Source organism: Macrotis lagotis, chromosome 1 (assembly GCF_037893015.1).
Source record: "Macrotis lagotis isolate mMagLag1 chromosome 1, bilby.v1.9.chrom.fasta, whole genome shotgun sequence".
NCBI lineage: Eukaryota > Metazoa > Chordata > Mammalia > Peramelemorphia > Peramelidae > Macrotis > Macrotis lagotis.
The window spans coordinates 217,880,533-217,902,265 of NC_133658.1; the positions used below are offsets into that span (position 1 = coordinate 217,880,533).

At 36.1% G+C, this 21,733-nt stretch overlaps 1 protein-coding gene across 2 annotated transcripts in view; it reads right to left on the reverse strand.

Moving 5' to 3' along the window:
* The window catches only part of ADAM17 (ADAM metallopeptidase domain 17), a 48,668-nt gene that overhangs the window by 7,867 nt on the left and 19,068 nt on the right, over positions 1 to 21,733 (reverse strand). For both annotated transcript variants that reach the window (XM_074209633.1, XM_074209634.1), the window contains exons 6-14: positions 20,273 to 20,403; positions 18,973 to 19,062; positions 15,480 to 15,593; positions 13,748 to 13,892; positions 13,488 to 13,576; positions 7,381 to 7,533; positions 4,509 to 4,708; positions 3,509 to 3,612; positions 1,125 to 1,259 (exon numbers count right to left, since the gene is read on the reverse strand). In XM_074209633.1, coding sequence (XP_074065734.1) covers positions 1,125 to 1,259; positions 3,509 to 3,612; positions 4,509 to 4,708; positions 7,381 to 7,533; positions 13,488 to 13,576; positions 13,748 to 13,892; positions 15,480 to 15,593; positions 18,973 to 19,062; positions 20,273 to 20,403 — 1,161 coding nt within the window. The remainder of the gene's footprint in view (positions 1 to 1,124; positions 1,260 to 3,508; positions 3,613 to 4,508; positions 4,709 to 7,380; positions 7,534 to 13,487; positions 13,577 to 13,747; positions 13,893 to 15,479; positions 15,594 to 18,972; positions 19,063 to 20,272; positions 20,404 to 21,733) is intronic.

A 21,733-nucleotide genomic window follows, 5' to 3' on the forward strand; every position in this document is an offset into this window, starting at 1 on the left:
AGGACAGTTCTCTCATAACATTGGAATATGTAAATGAAATTTAGAAAGACATCCACTCCCCTGCACAGTGGAGCAGGAAACACTGAAAGTGAAAACTTCAAGTAGGAAAATTAGTTGGCTGAAGAGCACAAAACTCGGCATATAATTAATACAAGTTATAGAAAGACAGTTGTGCTATGAGAATTATTACATATAAAAAGCTCCAAATTTCCTTCAGTTCAGTCCTTTAAATCCTTCACTTGCACATTAATGAGCAATGAGCATGAAATAACTATTATTTCCATTTTATAGATGCTGATACTCCTAATTAAACAACAGGCTACTGAGGTTACCACCCTAGCACCTAACAGATTGGCTAAGATGACAAAAAAAGAAAATGATCAATGTTAGAGAAGATGTGGGAAAACTGGGACATTAATGTACTGTTAGTGGAGTTGTGAACTGATTAAGCCATTCTGGAGAGTAATCTGGAACTATGTGAAAAGGGCAATAAACTGTTCAGAACATTTGATCCAGCAACACCAATACTAGATCTGTATCTCAACAAAATCATAGATAAAAGTCTAATATTTTCAAAAATAGAAACAGCTCTCTTTATAGTGGCAAAGAACTGGACATTAACAGAATTTGCCAATCAACTGGAGAAAGGGTGAACAAGTTATGGCATATGAATGTTATGGAGTACTATTGTTCCATAAGAAATCATGAGTAGTAGGAAATCATGTAAAGACCTGTACAAACTGATGCTGAGTGAAGTGAGGAGAACCAGGAGAACACTGTACACATTAACAACAATATTGTGAGTTGATGGACAAGTTTTTCTCTTCCAATCGTCAGTGTCCTCATCTGTAAAATGGCAGGACTGTATTAGCTGAGTTTTTGACACCCCTTTAGTTCTAAATGGTTGATATTAAATCATTTCCAATTAAAAACAAAGTAGGGAAGTTCTGGAGAATACTGTTGAAATGCTATTTCATTATTAAAACGTTCAGCTTTGAGAATTTTTCCCATTTACAGGCCTAGTTTCTCCTTCCTTGTTGCCTCCAAAGAAAGGACCATTGGGGTAAGTCAGAATCACTTTTATGACTTTTTTAATGGCAAGAATAAGAAGTTATTTTGCTTACCATTACATGCACAAGACTGGAGATTCTTCTCCCTTTCACAGAAGGGAATACACTCTCCATCTTTACACTTTCCTAAATCCAAGCAAACAGTATCATCTGCGGCATTTCCAGGAGGAGGACATTCACTGCTGTTACCTAGAAACAAAGGATTAGAGAACAGATGATTACTTTTCTCCTCCTCCCAACTATCCTAACATGTATGTAATATGTATGTACATGATATATTCTTTCCTACAAAAGATATGACTTATCAAAATCAAAATATTTGATTTCCTCATTTGTGTATGTATATGTACACACACACACACACACACGTCAAAATGTCTGCAATTCCCTGTCATATAAAATTATTGTAGGGAAAAATGTTATAAAAATGTGACCTATTATCTAAACAGCAGCATAGAAAAGTTTCTAATAATTCAGCATCATTCACCACACCAACAATAATTATTCACAGAAGAAAGGATCAACTGTACTCTTCCCAGGGCTTTGTTGGGTCATTTTCAATAATACTGAAATACTGGTCAGGAATACTATCTAATAATGCTCTCAGACTTTAATAAGCCAAACTATTTTTCAAAGAAGATAGTCTGAGGTTCATTTTCAAAGTCTGAATGCCCATGGTCATTTCTCCTCTTTTTTGAACTATATGTTCCATTCCTTTGGCACTTTTTAACACAAGGCTGCAAATTCTATCAAAATCCTTAAAGTGTTTGTCTCCTCTACTACACTATGTAATGATGCTTGAGAGTTGAACTTCTGTCATGTCTATTTTGTATCTCCAGTTCCTAAGCATAGGGCTTTATTTGTGACAGTTATGGGGTTTGTTGTCATTAATAATGAAAAACACTAAGATAAAATTAAAAGAGAAAAAGATCACAGAATCAGGTAGCAACAGGAAGACTCAAACAAATGAGTGAAAAAGAAGAAAAGAATGATTTTATGCTGCAACATACTGCATAGAGTGACAACAACAAAGACTCACTTTCATAGACAGTTAACAGGGACTCTAAGAGCATTGATGATGATGATATTTGTCCTTCTTTCTTGAAGAAGACCATGACATTAGGGAGGTGATGCCATGACAAGCACATGAATTGAATTTGAGTGAGGGAATGCTATGCTAAGTCACCAGTCTCACTTTTCTCCTCTACAGCCATCTGGGTCCAGTGACCAGATATGAATCAGGATGACTGGAGATGGTACTGGATACAAGGCAATCAGGATTAAGTGACTTGTCACCAAGCTGCCCCTCCAAAAAGGTTAGCAACTGACTTAACATGAACTGCAAGAAAAATGATGAAGACAGAACTGGAACCCAAGTTTCCTGACTCCAAATCAAATGCTCCCTTCAAAATACTATGTGTTTTCTCACATAAGAGAGAAACTTAAATTCTTAGATTAACCAAACCGAATTGTTACAGACACTTGTTTTAGAACATAATAATTTTCATTCACAGATCCACTTATAGAGAAGGTCTCATCATTAAGGATCCCTAGTACAGACTGACATCCCTCAAAATCATAATCATGAACTTCTTTCAGCTCCTATTAAAAAGAATGTATTCTTTTGCACGTATCTCTTAAGTACTGCCAGTGATTAGCACAGTGCTTGGCATACAGTAGATACTTAACATTTTACTAATATACCTTTTTAAAAAATTATTTTTCATTAACAAAAGAAAAACCTACAACCATATAAAATTATGAATGCTACCCAACCATAAAAGCTATTCAATTTTACCAGAATTGGAAACTCAATGAAAAACTACCAGTTTAAAAGATGGATAAGTGACAATTTCCTTTTTCCATTGTATACTCTTGTGAATCTGGTAGAAATGTTAATGCAGAGACTAGACAACTAAAAATATAGCACAAAACTGCAAGGGCCCTAGATGGGTAATTCCTTTACTTTAAAAGGGGCATTAAGAGCAAATGCTGAATTGTAATACATGAAGTTCAATAGAGTACTAAAAGGAGAAAGAACTGTTGTATGTATTTGTACCCATGAATTATTTTATAAAACTAGATAGGGGACAGACACGAGGATATCTGAGTTCAAATCTAGCCTCAGACACTTGATACATCCTAGCTGTGTGACCTTGACTAAATCACTTAACCCCATTGCCCCTCAAAAAATAAAACTGAATGGGGTGACAGTCGGAGATGAATATCACTAAGTGGCTATTCACAAAGATTAAGAAAAAAGATAAAGGCTCATATAGTTTTTAAAACCACTTTTAGAAGTAGTAGTTCTGTAAATTCTTACTAGAATATTGACACAGCATATATAAACATTTTTTTTTGAAGAATGAACAGCTGATCTAAGACTTCTTGCCCCACATTATTTGTTAATCAGAGAGAAAAGCATTGTGATGAAATACCTGTACAGTAGGATACACCTTTGCAGGTAGCATTAATGGCCTCCTGGCACTTCTTCTCAGCAGTCTCAAACTGACAATTTTTACAGCAAGGACTATTTCTATCGCTGAAGAAAAGGATTTTATTGGAAAATAACAACATTAATAAAAGTACATTTTCAATATTAAATCTTTCATCACAACTGAACCTTCTGCAGGCAACATGCTCTACCTTTACAGCTCATCCCCCAAATTCCAGTTTTCCATTACTGCATGGTCATTTCTGCAATGTTTCAAACTATCTACTACCCAGAGATTTGGCTTAACACCAATCTCTATACATACGTTTTCAGCTAATAAAGAAAGAAGCAGAGAGGAAGCATGATAGCTGGATGCAGAGTCAATAAGACTTGAGGTCGAAGTACTCCTTTGCAACTTGGCTATGTGACCCTACAAAAATCACAATTCTTGGTGCGCAGGCCAATCTTTAAAAATTTAAGTTGCAGAGAAGATTCTAAAATTGATTAATAATTAGAAGTTCCTCACTGAGAAACTCCTATATGAAATTACATTTTGAAAAAGATGCATTAAAGAATTCATGTAACAGCAAAAAGATACTGAACATTATTACAATGATTTAGATAGCTCTTTATATGGTTAAGCCATCAATTATCTACAGGATTTTTTTTTTTTTAGTATTAAGATTTTTTTCCTCCTTTATTCAGCCAGGCATTAGTCTTTTAATTGTCTGGGCGAAGTGCTAAAGAATGGATTTAATCTCCATAAGCATATTTTCAAATTATGTCACTGTTAATATCTTAAAGTTATGGAACCATTACTCAAGCCAAAAAAAGTATCTTACACAATTAAGTCGTTATTATGAACTACATTTTAAAGATGGGAAAACTGAGAGGCAAAGTGGCTATCTTTAATATTAGTAGAAAGCTACTATTTTCAGCCCCATTTGTTTATAGTGCATTTTACAAGTTCTAATCAAACTATGTGGTTTGACATACATGCTCACCTGCACTGAACTCCTTTTTTCAAGGTACAATTTGTATTACAACAGGTGTCATTGTTCAGATACATAATGCCAGGATCACATTCTTCTCCTTCATCTACCCTGGAATTCCCACACACATTGTTGTTGCGTTCTTGAAAACATTCCCGGGCTTTACTCTCAATAGTCTTGAAGATGGACTGTTTACTGCAGTTTGAGAACATCTTACAGAACACACACAAAAAAAGCCTTGTCAAAACCATATCATAAAAGTTCATTCCCATCTTAGAATACGTTGTAACTTGTTATACGATAGTGCCTTCAAAAGTGCCAAGAAGCTAGTAATGTTATTTCTAAAGTGCCACCCTGTCTGAAATTCTACCCCATTTCTTCCCCCCCCCAACAATGTTGAAAGGTTAGGTTGGATATAGTATATGCCTTCTATAAAGTTTTAAAGGGGGGGCAAGCTGGGTGGCACAGAGCACCAGCCCTGGAGGAATTCAGGAGGACCTGAATTCAAATCTGGACCTAGACACACTTAATATACACTTAAGGCACTTGCCTAGCTGTGTAATTTTTGGCAAGTCACTTAACTCCATTGCCTTAAATAAAAAAATTTTTTTTAAAGTTTCAGAGGAAAGAAAACCTACTATTATGAAAAGTAAATATACCATGCCCCTGACTAGCCAACTACACCAATGGAAGGAAGTACATTGTTTAGATATGGGTGGAGCTAGAGCAGGGTATTTAGACCTGGGATTCATGAACTTATATTTTTATTATATTTTATATTTCAATATAATTGATTTCCTTTGTAATTCTATGTATCTTGTTCTTTGCATTTAAAAACCTTATTCCAGGGGCGGCTAGGTGGTGCAGTGGATAGAACACCAGCCTTGGAGTCAGGAGTACCTGGGTTCAAATTTGACCTCAGACACTTAATAATTACCTAGCCATGTGGCCCTGGGCAAGCCACTTAACCCATTGCCTTGCAAACAAACAAACAAACATTATTTTCCAAGAAATGGATCCATATGTTTTATCAGATTGCCTAAGGAGTCTAATAGTATCAAAAAATACCTCTGGACTATTCTCCTGATATTCCATGCAGATAGGACTATAAGACTATGGTCTTTATTACAATATATCATAAAAACTAACCAAAGTTCCTCCACGATGTTACAAGTTTTCTACCTTATTCCTTTCTTTTCACCATTTCCATTACAACACTGAAACATTACATGTTGAACCATTAAAGTGCTTTTAAGCTTGTCAAAGGAAAGCTATTACAAACAGCCTATCTAAAAACTAATCAAATTAATGAATTTCATAGGTCAATAAGGTATCAACTTCTTTTTACTAAGGAAACCAGCTGGAATTTTTTCTCTATTTCTGTCTTTCCTTTCTTACTTTTAAATGTTAAATTTTTTTTACATGTCAGTTAAAAGCATTAATTTTCTCTACTTCTTTCCCTCGTTTCCCAATGAATAAACACACATGAATAGTCTGGCAAAAAAAAAAAAAAGCCACACTAGCTATGTTTTTAAAAGATGTCTCATTATACACCCTAAGTAAATCACTTTTCTGTCAAGAAGGGAATAAAAAGTTTCATTGTTCGACCTCTATTATGATTTCTTAGTGGATTGATCATAATTCTTAAGAATTTTATTCCAGCATAACAGGTCTTGCTCCATTCTTTATTTTAACTTCATAAATCTTTATTTTTCATGTTTCATATGAATAGATTAATACTGTGGGATTCGGCTTTCTATTCTATTCTGTGATCCTTTTCTCTTTCTATAACTAACCTTTCTGGTATCTAGTTCAACTTATTCTCTTCCTTTGCTATTTGTTGTTCAGCCATTTCAGTTTAGTCTGACTTCTTTAATATCCCATTTGGGGTTTTCTTGGCAAAGATATTGGAGTGCATTACTACTTCCTTCTTTAGATCATTTTCTATATGAGGGAAAAGGGACTAAAAGTGACTTGCCTAGGGTCTGTGTGACCCTATTTGAGATCAAATTTGAACTCATGAAGATGACTCTTCCTGTTTCCAAGTCTAGTGCTTATCCACTGTATCACCTAGCTGTCCCTCTTGCCTACCTTTACAGTTTAAAATATTCTTAGACTTAGATTTTCAAGAATACAGGTAAATGCATTTCTACCAGTCCTTTTAATCTATATTTCATTCTTGGCCAAGACCCTATCATTTATATAATTTAAGGCATGGTTCAGAAATAATGTGTCACTCAAATCTATTTCAACATGGTGTCTGGAATTTTTCCCACAAAAAAGAACGTGGCAGATGCTTTGTATGAGGAATAGTGAACAACAATAGAAAGCTTTGGGGGTGGGGCAGCTAGATGGTGCAGTTGATAGAGCACCAGCCCTGGAGTCAGGAGGTCCTGAGTTCAAATCCGGTCTCAGACACATATAATTGCCTAGCTGTGTGACCTTGGGCAAGCCGCTTAACCCCCAAAATTAAAAACATTTATGTACAGGTATTTTTTTAAAACACAAATTTGTGAAAAAGACATATTAGTGGTGAATCTATGATAGCAGGGAAGTCAAAGTCTAGTCAAAAATTGAGAATCCTTTCTATACACCAAAATGCAACTTGATATTCAGTATTTTTTTATGGGGAATGGACTGAAGATCAATTCTACAACTGCTTCTCTATAGGCCTTAAGTATAAAAACAAAAATAGAAGAGAATGAGTCCAAGAGACCTTACTCAATGTCACCTGTCATTTTTTAAGGGGCGGGGGGAGTTAAAAGTTTGAGTCCCTTCCTTTCCTACCCCTGGCCATGGAGTACAATTTTTGGATTCTTTGCTAACGCTGAATGAAGTTCTTCCCACTCATTAGCAATATGAAAAAATACAGGGCTATATATACCTTATTATTCTCATGATCGCCACTCACAGCAATTGGATACATAACATATTTTCCTCCTTGATCTTCATTTGGGGCACATTCTGCTAGGCCATCAGGATCATGTTCTGCTCCAAAGTTGTGTCCTAGTTCATGAGTTGTAACCAAATCGGCCTCCTAAGGGATAATTCAAAGAATATGCTATAATTGCCAAAAAATAGATTTGTAAAATATTTTGGAAAAGGGGTTCAAGGTTCACTCACCAATCCAGATTTAGGTCATAAATTTCCTAGGATAGAATCATAACAGACTACAAATGTTGGTCCACTTTAGTCAATGTATTCTATTGCTAAGACAATGATAGTACTATAGAGTCCTAATTAATAAAGCGGATTCATTTAGTGGAATTCTAAGAACTTAAGCAAAAAAGATAAATAAGCCTAAATCATGTTGCAACAAATATGACTGTTTCAATTTGGCTTCTTAGGGATTAACTATCATATTAACCAATTTAGGAGACATGTGATAATTGCTATTAGGACCTATAATGTTATATGAAGATGATTAATCTAAGGAATAAATGTTAAAAAAAAAAAGTAAGACTAGCACATTTTTCCATTAAGTAACAGATTATAAATGCATCAAAAGGTTTTTTACAATGTAAAACCTTTATGATTCAAAGAGTTCAAATCTTGGCTCTACTACTTAATCATTATATAACCTCGAACAAGTAATTTCCCTTCCTCTAGATTTTAGATATCTCCTCTGTAATGACATTAAGATAAGTTCTTTTTTATCTGTATAACCTATAATCAAAGAATTTTGAAAACCAACAACAAAAAACTGTATAAAAGTGATGTCATTTGCCCTTCAATTCCTAAAACTATTGACTGATATGCTTGGATATATAATGGTCAAGAATTTGAATAATTAAACATTTCTTGAAAAAGATGACATCCTTAATAAGAGATCATAAAATCATATGACTATTAAGAGGCCTAGTACAGAGGTAAAAAGGAGTCAGAATGATATGGGTTTGGACCCACACACACCTCCAAAACCTCCAAAATGTGTGATAATAAGTAAATTCCTTTTAGCTTTTGGAGCCAGTTTCCTGATCTCAAAATGAGGATAATAAAACCTGCAGCAACTACCTCACAAGACTATTGTTCTGAAGATCATGTGAGGCAATATACAGAAGGCATTTTTGCAATTCTTAAAGTATAACATATTGCTTATTATTAAAGTTCCCATATATTTTGTAAGGTAAAATAATAATGACAAAATATCATTACATTGTGGTTGTCCGATCATTTTTCAGTCATGTCTAACTTGGCATAGATAATGGAGTGATTCCCCATTTCCTTCTCCAGTTCATTTTACAGATTAAGAAAACTGCAACAAACAGGATTAAGTGACTTGCACAGTCACACAGTAAGTGTGTCTGAAGCTGGATTTGATGAATCTTCCTGACTACAGTTGTATACCCCTATCATTATATTTATAAGTTTAAATCGAGAAAAAATTATTTTTGAATGATTAAGGAATTTTAAAATAGGAAATGTTTGTATACCTTGGGTAAATTAATCATGTGTTTACTTATTAGAAAAGTCTGCCTTAATTGTTGAAATACTTTCAAAAAATGAAAACAAAAGGAAACACTTAAAAAAATTATTTTTTTACTTGTTCTATAGGTTCTGTGCCAAAATCCAGCCCCAGACGCCCAACAATCACCCAGCTGTGTGACCCTGTGCAAGCCAGCCCAAACCTAATGCCCTGCAAAAAAAAAACCCAACATAAAAGAAAATAGTAATAATAGTAATGATAGTAGGGGAAGCTGGGTGGCTGACAGAGGACTGGCCTTTGGGCCAGGAGCACCCAGGTCCAAATCTAGCCTCAGACACCCAATAATCACCCAGCTGTGCGGCCCCAAGCAGGCCACCCAGCCCCATTTGCCCTGCAACCCCCCCCAATAATAAAACAGCACTTCAGTCTGTGTTCCAACACCACCAGCTCTGTCATGGGTGCATCATATTCTTTATGATAAGTCCATCACAAAAGTTACTTCCATATTTTTCCACCGTTGCCATTGCTGACCACAACTCCCTCCTTTTGTACTTCTCCACTACCATGTACTATATATTATCTCTCTCTTTCACTCTTGACTCTGCTGTAGGGTAGCTGAGTGGCACAGCAGACAGATCCTTGGCCCTGGGGCCAAGAGGCCCCGAGCTCCCATACTAACCCTTAGGCCTTTATCCACCCAGTCCTATGGTCCCAGACAGGCCATCCACTCCCAACCCTGTGAAGTGGAGCCTTTCCCCTCTCTTCCAGGTTACCTTGGGTTAGAGAACTGCCTCACTGGACCCTCTGTGAATTGTCTCTTGAAAATTTAGTTAGATCGCTTAGCTTATAAGTTTTGATCAAGAGCACCTAAGAGATGTTTCTCTCCTGTCACCATCTTGGCTCCACCCCAAGAAAATTCTTAAGAACTACACAACAAAAAAGACTAGAAATCCCAACTTTTCAGAACATTTTCATAATCTTAAATCTCCCTAAAGCAAAACTAAAATGTCTGAAAATCTGAAATAAGATTCACCTCCATTACTAAATCAAAGAATTAAATAGGTCAAGTCTCCCTTTGAAGGTCTTCCTAAAACGTTTATTCACTATCTTAAATTTGGAAGTTTATCCATATTTCAAACATCTGCTCTGAATCAGATAGAATTTTTTTACTCCAAATATATATAATTTCTTTCAGAATAAGAACAAATGTGAATTTTTTTAAATTCAAACTTTAGATTCAACAAAATGGTTTTATTTGAAGTTATTTTCTACTTAAGAAAGATATCAAAAAAATATAAATTGAGGGTATGAGCATGCTGAGCCCAGGGAGGGAGCAGAGAGAGACTGCCCAGCACTGTCCTCTGTCCCTGGAACAGGACTCTGGGGCTCTGACCACATTCAGATCCTGATCACAGTCTAGGCCCCCGTACAGAACAGCAGGGCCTCCCCCCACCTCAGCCCCATGGCAGAGGGGGGCATTTATGGTCATTCACAGACCAGAAGGGAGGACAGAGCCTCACACACACTGAGATCCTCGTGGAAGTGTCCCAAAAGCTGAGGAAGCACACCAAAACCAGGCTCAGGTTGGGAAAAATGAGCAAGCAGAAGAAAAAGAGAAGCACCATTGAGAAATACTTTGCCTGTGAGCCCAAGAAGGATCAAAACACTCAATCTGAAGATGAGGAAGCTCAAGTTTCTGCATCTAAAGACTCAAAGAAAAACAGAAGTTGGGCTCAAGTTATGACAGAGCTCAAAAAAGACTTTGAAAATCAAATGAGGGAGTTAGAAGAAAAACTGTGAAAAGAAATGAGATGCAGGAAAAACATGAAAAAGAGGTTAGCAGCTTAGTCAAGGAGATCCAAAGAAATGCTGAAGAAAATAACATGTTAAAAACTAGCATAGGTCAAATGGAAGAAACAGTTCAAAAGGTTATTGAGGAGAAGAATGCTTTAAAATGAAGTACTAGCCAAATGGAAAAAGAGATAAGAAAGCTCTCTGAGGAAAACAAATCCTTCAGACAAAAAATGGAACTGAGGGAGGTTGCTGATTTTACCAAAAATCAGGACACAATACTTCAAAACCAAAAGAATGAAAAATTAGAAGAAAATGTGAAACATCTGAAAAAGCAGCTGATATGGAGAACAGATTTAGGAAAGATAATTTAAAAATTATTGGAATACCTGAAAGTCATGACCAGGAAAAGAGCCTTGACATCGTTTTCAAAGAATTACTACAGGAAAATTGCCCTGATATTCTAGAAGCAGAGGGCAAAAGAGAAATTGAGAGAATCCACTGATCTCCCCGAGAAAGGGATCCAAAAAAAAACAACCCCCAGGAATATTACAGCCAAGTTCCAGAACTCCCAAGTCAAAGAGGAAATATTACAAGCAGCCAGAAGGACACAATTAAAATACCGTGAAGCTGCAATGAGGATCTCACAGGACTTAGCAGCAATTACATTAAAAGCTCGTAGGGCTTGGAATATAATATACCGGAAGGCAAAAGAGCTTAGAATGCAGCCAAGAATGAACTACCCAGCAAGGCTGAATGTCCTCTTCCAGGGAAAAAGATGGACCAGAGGAATTTCAAATGTTCCTTTTGGAATGGCCAGAGCTGAACAGAAGGTCTGATCTTCAGATACAGGACTCAGGTGAAGCATGGAGATTGGAGGAGAGGGGGAAAATATGAGGGACTTAATGATGATGAACTGCATGTATTCCTGTATAGAAAAATGATACTGATAATACTCATGTGAACCTTCTCTGTTAATAGAGCAGGTAGAAGGAGCTTTTATAGATGAAGCACAGGAGAAAACTGAATTTGAAGATATATTGTGGTATAAAAATGGAGTCAATAGAAAAAAGGGAAATGTAATGGGAGAAAGAAAAAGGAGAGGGGGAATAGGCCAAGATATTTCATGTGATAAGATTTTTCTTTATTACAATGAGCTATTGCAATGATATGGAAGGGGGGAAGGCAAGGGGGAATGAGGGAATCTTCACTCTCATCAGAGGTGGTTAGGAGAGGAAACAGCATATATGCTCAATGGGAGTATAGGCATCTGGAGTAAGAAGGGGGGACAGGGGGAAGGGGGGGATGTGAGTGATGGAGGAGAGGATGGACCATCGGGGGAGAGTGGTCAGATATAATACATTTTCTTATTTACTTCTTGCAAAGGGCTGGGATTGGATGGCCTGTCCAGGACCATAGAGCCAGGTGGATGCTGGGCCTAAGGGGTGGTATGGGGGCTTGGGGCCTCATGGTCCCAGGGCCAGGGATCTGTTTGCTGCTCCACTCAGCTACCCTACAGCGAGTCAGAGTGAAAAGAAAGAGAAAATATAGTACATGGTAGTGGAGAAATACGAAAGGAGGGAGTTGCGATCAGCAATGGCAACAATGGAAAAATATGGAAGTAACTTTTGTGATGGACTTACCATAAAGAATGTGATCCACCCGCGACAGAGTTGGTGGGGTTGGAACACAAACTGAAGCACATTTTTTATTATTATTATTTTGAGGGGGGGTAGGGCAAATGGGGCTCAGTGACCTGCCTGCGGCTGCATAGCAGGGTGTCTGAGGCCCAGATTTGGCCCTGGATGTTCTTGGCTCAAGGGCTAGTGTCCGCCACCCGGCCGCCCCTATTATTATTATTACTGTTTTATTACATTTATTTTGGGTCTTTTTTTTTCTTTTTTGGTTTTTGCAGGGCAGTGGGGTTGGGGTGGCTTGCATGTCACACAGCTGGGTGATCGTTGGGTGTACGGGGCCTGATTTGGGCTCAGGTGCTCCTGGCTCCAGGGCTGGTGCTCCGTCCATTGTGCCACCTGGCCATGCCTACAATTATTACTATTATTTTTTTTTATTTAAATTTTTTCTCTCCCCTTTACTTTAATCGCTCAAGTGAGTCTATATTTTTTGGGGGAGGGAGTATTTTGTTTACTCTTAAACAAGAATATTTTACTAAAGTATAAAAAAAGCATTATTTGTACAAAAATAAGAATATTAAATAATAAATTTTTAAAGTCTCAGGCAAGTTACATTATGAAACAATGACAAATTGTTTTTTAAATTATTTGCTGCATGGTATAATTTATTAAGCACTTTATAAGAATTATCTTATTTTTTTAAAATTTTCACCACTCCTTCTGATGAATTAGTCTTCATTTTACAGACAAGGAAAGCCAAGAGGTTATTAAACTATTTGCCGAGGTTCACAACAATACTGAGTGGCAGAACCTGGACATGAAGCTTTAACTCTAAGATCAATGCTCTTTCTACTACCTATGGCTCTGACATGCACATTCAAAATTAAGTTAATGAATGTTGACAAAATAATAAGACAAAAGAGATTCCCAATCAAACATCATACTAAAAAACTAATTTTATGTTTAAATATGGACAACCTAGAGCACATCACTTGGAAATGGAAGTGAACCTTGGACACAAACCAGGTTTGAGTCCTTTAAAAAACACACTCCAGTGTTCTGGGTTATGAATATCTGAGACCTTTAAAGGATAGCATTTTTCAGACTAAAATATTTTAAAAGAACCATCAAGAAACATACCTTTGTAAGGATGGTTTTACCATAATTTTTTGTGCTGGTCAGACCACTATTCAGAAAAATGTTCTTTCTCCCAACTGAGCTATAATAAGCTAGAGAAAAAGGAGGGGAGAGGGAAGGGAGAGAGAAGAAAAACAAATTTGATTATATCATACATCTCCACACAACTATCCTCTCTTCCCCTCCCCTTTCACTCAAATTCTAGTCAACCTGCTAGAAATACCAAAACCACATTTACCTGGGAATTAGGAAAAAAGTCTCACCTTTGGGACAAACACCTCCATGACTGTTTGCTCTGGGAGATCCAACATATGCTAATCCAAGGGTTCCCATATCAAAATCTTGATATGTGAAAAGATGTGCAAGGCAAACTTTTGATGCATCCTCAGCTATATCAAAACTGAATTGCTTTAAGAATCAGATGCAAAGAAAAGAAAAAAAAGAATCAGACACAAAATATTATATCAGACTAAAAAATATTACCGAGTCCCCAAATAATTTTTATTACTATTCACAGATCAGCATCACAACCCATCAATGTACCAGTACTTTTTAGTCAGATACCTCATCCACTTGTCTCAGCTTCAACCAGCTAAATGTATAAAACAAAGCATTCGATATGGTACCTGACAAAGATAAAATTGAGTAAAACATGCCGAGAAATTTTTTATAGATACTAAGGGCTGACATCATATGGTCTGATGACAAGGAACCCTGACCTAGAAGGCACTGTAATTATATATTTTAGAGTATCTTTAAAAGATGTACCCGGAAACCTTTGCAAAATGAGTTCCTTTAAAAAAAAATCTTATAACACTACTTTATCACCTCCAGACTAACTAGAAGAAACAATACTCATGTCAAGACAGACATTTCACGTGGAAAAATATAACATCAATAAATTTTATGGTATCAAAAATTTATTTAAATATCTGTTATTGTCCAGAGAACAGGTTGCCAATCTCACAGTATATTCCCACAACCGTTATTAACTTGAGTTGTCCTCAATTTTTTTTAATCGAAAAGAAAAAAAATACCTGACCCTCAGTTCTCCTCTATTTCTTTTACAAATAGGACAAAGTTTATACTTCAATTTATATTCTTCAAGTATTCTAAAGAAAATTCTACATAAATGTTAAATCATCCTTTGGACAGGGTTTCAGTGGCAGAATCATATAAAAATCATCAGATCCAAGGCAGTACACAGGTAACTTTATCTCATATCTAATAGCCAAATAAAAGATTTTTTCAGTCAGAAACCAGATACATGTGGATAGACTTTATCTTTGATTTACACAATCACCCTGTTATTAAAAGTTTCCATTTTTCAAAGATAAGAAAACTGTAGCTCAGGGAATTTCCTAACATTATACGGCTACAAATAGAAGAACCAGGACTAGGACTCAGTCTTCTGATTTCAAGTTCATCAAATACACTTCTGTCAAAATATGAAGAACCGAAGTAGAAAATATGTGCAAATTTCTTAGTGCTCTGGTTGTTTTCCAGGCTCATACAGATCCTGAGATTCCCTTCTCCTGATGTGTAACACTACCATAATCCCAAACTGGTCCAGCAGAAAGGCAGAATTTCTTAAAATATTCTGTTCACTAGACTTCTCAATCAAAAATAATAAACATCTGTTATATTTCCCAAGAGTTTTTCCTGCCACATAATATAGTGTATTGTGTTTCAAAAACACAAATGAGTTATTTCTAGTTTTCAATTGTCTGTCCTGATGCTCTATTTCACCAGACTGAATAATTTGAATTATATTCATGTAAAGGGTTTTTGGGTTTTTTTTTAGGTTTTTGCAAGGCAAATGGGGTTAAGTGGCTTGCCTAAGGCCACAAAGCTTGGTAATTTTTAAGTGTCTGAGACTGGATTTGAACCCAGGTACTCCTGACTCCAGGGTGGGTGCTTATCCACTGCCCCACCTAGCCGCCCCCATGTAAAGAATTCTTAAATGAGCCACTGCATTTTAAAACTGTGGCCTACCTCTAGTAACATCTTCACATCCCAAGCATCCTTCTCCTCACTGGGATAACTTTTTGCCATATTAAAGTGTTTTTCACCAGGTTTTACCTCTTGAGGTGTCTTGAGGATGCGAATCTATACTTAAAAAGAGGATATAATCAGAGTAAAGCCAGAGAAAATAAACATCAAAAAACAATTTTATAAATGGCAACACTATGTCAAAATAGGAAAAATGTTTCAGAACTCTAAATCCTTAAAATCTACAGCTTAATTGTTTAAAAAAACAAACTGAAAAGCACAGAATAGAACGCAGTACAAATTTTTAAAAATATATAACAATTTTTTACATTTGTAGTTTTCTTGTAGAAATTTCAGAAATTAAACGTGGAAGATATGAGCTTATGCTATGATTAATCATGACTTATAAGATCCAGAATAAAAACAGTAATTTTTTCAAAATATGAATTATAAAATAACATAACCTCTGATGTTTCTTACAACTAATAGGAAAGATTATAGAGAATATGATCCTTCTAAATAGTTCATCTAAATATGCTGCTTTACAACTTCTCAATAAAAAAATTTAACAAGGAAATTGCTCAAACCCACAAACCTCCACACTTTAAGAATACAGTAATGGTATTATTGCTATAATTTTAAATGACTCTCTCAGTCAAAACAATGAAGAAAACAACACCTACTTTATTCTACTGAAGAACGCAGCATTTATATGAAATACATATACAATGTATGGATACATAGAAGTGATAGAAGAGAACCTTATGGGGGAATCTTTAGCTAGAAGGGGTTAGAAAAGTCCTCCAGCAAAAGGTGGCTTTTAATTTGAGACATGAAGGAAGTCAGGGTGTTTTTTAAGAGGGGATGGTGAGGGGCGGCTAGGTGGCGTAGTGGATAAAGCACCAGCCTTGGAGTCAGGAGTACCTGGGTTCAAATCCGGTCTCAGACACTTAATAATTACCTAGCTGTGTGGCCTTGGGCAAGCCACTTAACCCCATTGCCTTGCAAAAAAACAAAAATAAAAAAAATAAAAAACAAAAGAGGAGATGGTGAGTAGCAACTGGCAATACAGGTTTGGGAAATAGTAAAAAGGCACAGTAAAGTGTATTTAAAGGATAAGGCCCACCAAGTAGGCCCAGTATGACTGATTGGAAGAATACAATATAGTACACAAAAAGGATTTCAGAGCTTTAAATTCTAAATCAAAAACTTTGTATTTGATCCTGGTGGTAACAGGAAGGCACTGGAATTTACTGAGTAGGGGGATGTCATACTCAGTTATGACCTTTAGGAAAATAACTTAAGCAGCTGTGAGGAAGACAGAAGATATGGCAACATGGTATTTGAGGTGAGAGAGTGAAGAGCAGAGGATGACACCCAGGTTGTGAACCTGGTAAACTTTCAGGACAGGGGTACCCTCAATGATATCATGGAAACTCAGAAGACAGGAGTTTTGGGAAAAAGATAATGAGTTCTAACTTTGGACATGTTAAGTGTGGGAATACCTATAGGACATTTAGTTTGAAATATCCAAGAGTGCCTTTAGTAACATAGGTCTGAAACTCAGGAAAGCAACTACATCTGATATAGAGAACTGGGGACCATCTACATAGAGATGATGGCAGCTGATGAGATCACCAAGAAAATATTTAGAAAAAGGAGGACGACCAGAACACCATGTTGAAGATACCCCACTGTGGACTTGACATAAATGAAGATCTAGTTGAAATTTTCTTTCATATCCAGAAAGAAAGTTGAGGAGCAGCTCGGTGGCGCAATATATAGAGCACCAGCCCTGGAGTCAGGAGCACCTGAGTTCAAATCTGGTCTCAGACACTTAATAATTGCCTAGCTGTGTGGCCTTGGGCCAGCCACTTAACCCACATTGCCTTAAATTTAAAAAAACAAAACATTGGTGGGATTTCAAGTACCACAGAGATGTCAAGAAGAATGAGGACTAAGAAACACTCACTGTATTTAAGAGACCATTCTTCAACTTTTTAAAAAGGATTTGTTTTAATTAAATAATGTTGGAGAAAATATTTGTATGATATGAGGTCATAAGCCAGACTGCAGAAAGTTCAGAAGACAGAAAGGGGAAATTTGGAAGGACCAAGCATAAATAGTTTTTCAAAGGAGTTTAACTGAGAAGGGAAGGAGAGATACAGGATAAAAGCTAGTGGGGGAGGGGGCAGCTAGGTGGCACAGTGAATAGAGCACTGACCCTGGAGTCAAGAAGGACCTGAGTTCAAATAGGTCTCAGACACTTAATAATTACCTAGCTGTGTGGCCCTGGGCAAGCCACTTAACCCCCATTTGCCTTGCAAAAAATAAAACAAAAACAAAAGCTAGTGGGAATGGACAAATCAAAAGAGGGTTTTGGATTTTTTACGTGGATGTGTGTATGTGGGTGAGCGTGTGTGAAGATGACAGAAAAAGCTGGTAGGAAAAAAGTGGGAAAAACAAGAAGAGCAATGTACAAGAGAAGACAGAAGGGGCTGAAATCATAGATGCATTTTATACACAAAAACACACTCACTCACTAGTCTTCTCCGCCAAAATCAAGTTCCTTGAAAGCAAAGAATCATTTCACTTTTGCCTTTATATCTAGAGTTTGACACACAGTATGGTTATTTGCTGATTCATTGCTGAATTTGATGATTTTTAATTTACTTTTGTACATGTAAATTTACTTTTGAGTTTGGGGAAAACAAAACATCAGTGGTTTCAATGGTTTTGTACAAATGTCAATTATACATTTACAAATTTAATTTGATAACTGAAATATCAAAACATTCACTGAGCACATAATGACTTTTCAAATACTAAAAGAAAAAAGTGAGTATAAAACTGGATTACTGGTTACAAAGATCTTAGAATCTGAAGAGAGAACCATAGGAAAAGTTAAAGACCAATAATAAAAAGCTGCTAAGTACTACATGCTCAGGAAAAATGGAGAGTACTATAAACAAAAATGAGGTGTCAAAGCAGCATGAAGAGGTGCAATGGATGAAAAGCCAGTTTCAAGTGTCAAGAAGACCAGGTGTCAAGTTCTATCTTGGATTCTGAATGCCCTAGGGGAAAGGCCATAAATCTAAATTGCTATACAACTGCTCAGCTCATCTGCATTAGAAGGATTTTCTTATGGGAACTGAAAATCTACATCACCACTTCCCTCTAAATAACAAGATGACTAAAAGCATTTTCCATTTTGCTACAAGAGACCAATAACAGAAGCACCCTATAATTAAAAAAAATCACTCATAAGCATAACTGATTTCACTAAATATGAAGAAAAAAAATTCTGATCACAATTCACATTTGAATACAAATTAACTAGACATATTTAGAAGGCAGTGTAGTGGGACCTGTAGGACTTAATATTTTCCGCTGCCTTCATGAACATTAGTCTCGGAGTGGGTAATATGAGATAACAAAAATTAAAATAAAAGCACAATTGAGTTGGTAAATACAAACCACATCCATTGATGAATACCTGTTCTATCTGTATGCCATAACCTTTAAAACCTGCATTGTCCCAGGATGTATTCCGATAAATGTCATCAACTCTGTCAATCAGTTCAATCTGTGGATGAAAGGAAAGGAAGCATGCAGACTTTTATAAATCTGTGTAATATAATACAAAATTAAAGACTTATTCTGGAGATTACAAAAAGATTTTACTAATTATTAAAAATAAAAGTTATGTAAGGTAATTAAAAGGGGCTGGCAATCTACTGTTACCAATGACTAGCTCATGAAAAATAGCATAAGACATTATCAAAGACATGACTAGGGAAAAGTCAGTCATGGAGCAAAATTAAGTATTTAACAGATGAAAAGTATGAGGTTTATACAAATATCCATAGAAAGACCTAAAGGAGGGGGCGGCTAGGTGGCGCAGTGGATAGAGCACTGGCCCTTGAGCAAGCCACTTAAACCCACTGCCTTGCAAAAACTAAAAAAAAAAAGACCTAACTAAAGGAAGGCCACAAGGACTATGTGTACATCCTAGATCCACGGGAGGATGTGGAAAATGGAAAGGACAAGACGGATGAATGGGTTGAAATCTGCATCACTGACAGAAATTATATACAATATTGAAAAGATGGCTTCACTGAAATAATGAAATAATGGTCTCTTATTAATTTAAAATATCAAGTTATCAGCAATTGAATATTAAGACTTCCAATGGAAAAAAATAATATTCATTTCAAAATCACACTAGAGACTATAGTGGGTTAATACTTCCCTTGGTAATTGCCATAGTGATAGAACCATTTCTTGTCAACTGCTACCACTCACACGACGAATCCACTCTTTTGTGCCATGAGATGGGAGAGGGGGGACGAATGCACTCTTGGGCCATGGGATGGGGAGAGGAGGTGTTGGGAGAATATAGCAAGCAGGAGGGAAGGGTAAGGCTAAGGTCATGAGGAACATGTCTTGACTGGACCAGGCCAACAAGACATGGAAAGCTTGGCACTGTGGAAGAATGCCTTCAGCCTATGAAATATGTCAATGCAATATACCATTTCATAATAAAAAGTCAATGCCCAGGAATTAAAAATCAAGCCTCATACAAACAGCTACATTGCAACAGAGCTATTTCTGCATGGTACTAAGATACAAAAATCTCAAGTTTAACTATTTACATACCTCCACACAACACAACACACATACCCCTCTCTTTTCTTTTTCTGAAAACCCATCTGTACATGTAGTAATAAAGGAGAATGCTTCCCTACATGAATTTTTCTCCCAGCCAATTATCTTATCTACTATCAGATACTTACTAAGTAATTTGTGGTTGTGCTCTCTTCCCCTCTGCCCATATACTTGTAAAAACGATGGTCTGCTACCACCAGTAACTTGCATGTATTCTTCATTGGATTTGGAGGAGCTCTCTTTTCCCGATGAACATGCACTAATATGAATTTTTTACATACTATTAAATCTATCAAAATATGAACTCTTTGGACATTAATACTTTTAAATTGTATAGATTATAACCAGACTATTATTTGAACATTTGTATAAAGGAAACAAAAATTTGTATTAAAGGATTTGTATTTGTATCAAAAAAATTTGTATTAAAGGAAACAAAACCATTTTTTTAAGATAAGGAAAAAGTAAAAGAAAGTTAAAAATTAATGATATTCTAAGTCAAGAGAAATTAAAACATTCTTACTCTTAAAAATAATAAAATGTTTATTAGCTTTACCACCAAAGGCCTATACTTAGAGCTATGAGATTCTTATCTTTCTATGGCAGTGAACAAGATTTCAACAACTCCTATTTGTATCTCTTTTTTGCAAGTAAATTATAACTTGCATTATAGTTATTTGTGTGTCTTAAGCCTCAACTTATCTAGACTGCTAAATTCCTTGAGAGCTGAGACTAACTCTTATTCTGTCTTTGTATCCTCAGTACCTAATACAATTCATTGCACAAATAAGTAACAAGAAAATCAAAACAAATGAATATATTAATACATGTAAGATAAAACAAGATGTTTGGGGAACTGAAGTGGTCCAAAGTAACTTCACGGGAAGTCTATATCAAAATAATGCAAAATAGTATTTTTAAATCTTATAAAGTTATTTTCCTTTAATAAAATCTCCAAGAGGGGCAGCTAGGTGAACAATGGATAGAGCACTGGCCCCGGAATCAGGAGGACCAGAGTTCAAATCTGACCTCAGGGCATGTTACTTAACCCCATTGCTTTGCAAAAACAAAATCTTCAAGAGACTGAGAAATACTAAATTCATAAATTAATATTAATTTAGAAATATTTTCTTTGAACTCAAGATTAGCAAAGATGGGTATAAAACGAAGTTCAAAGTAGCCTAAGAATTTCCTAACAGAACTCAATACCTCTGACTCAATCTAGGCATTTCTGAGTCCAAAAGAGAGGTACTGGTGTCCCTATGCTCTGATAAGACCATATCTGGAAAACTGTGTTTTGCACTATGTCCATATCCCAAGACCAAGATCATCAAACTAAAGCATTTCTGCAATTGTATTTAACAAGGATGAATTAAAGGAACCAGGAATATATTAACAGTGAAAAAAAATGTTCAGGAGCCTAACAGTTTGATTCAAATATATGAAGGGTTATCACAGTACCCTAGAAAAAGTATGCATTTAATAAATGCTTAATTGACTGAAAATGAGGAATAGGGGTTAGACTTTGCTCCAGAGAACTGAAGTAGGATTACTGGGTAGAAGTCAGAAACAAAGAGATTTGGGCAGGA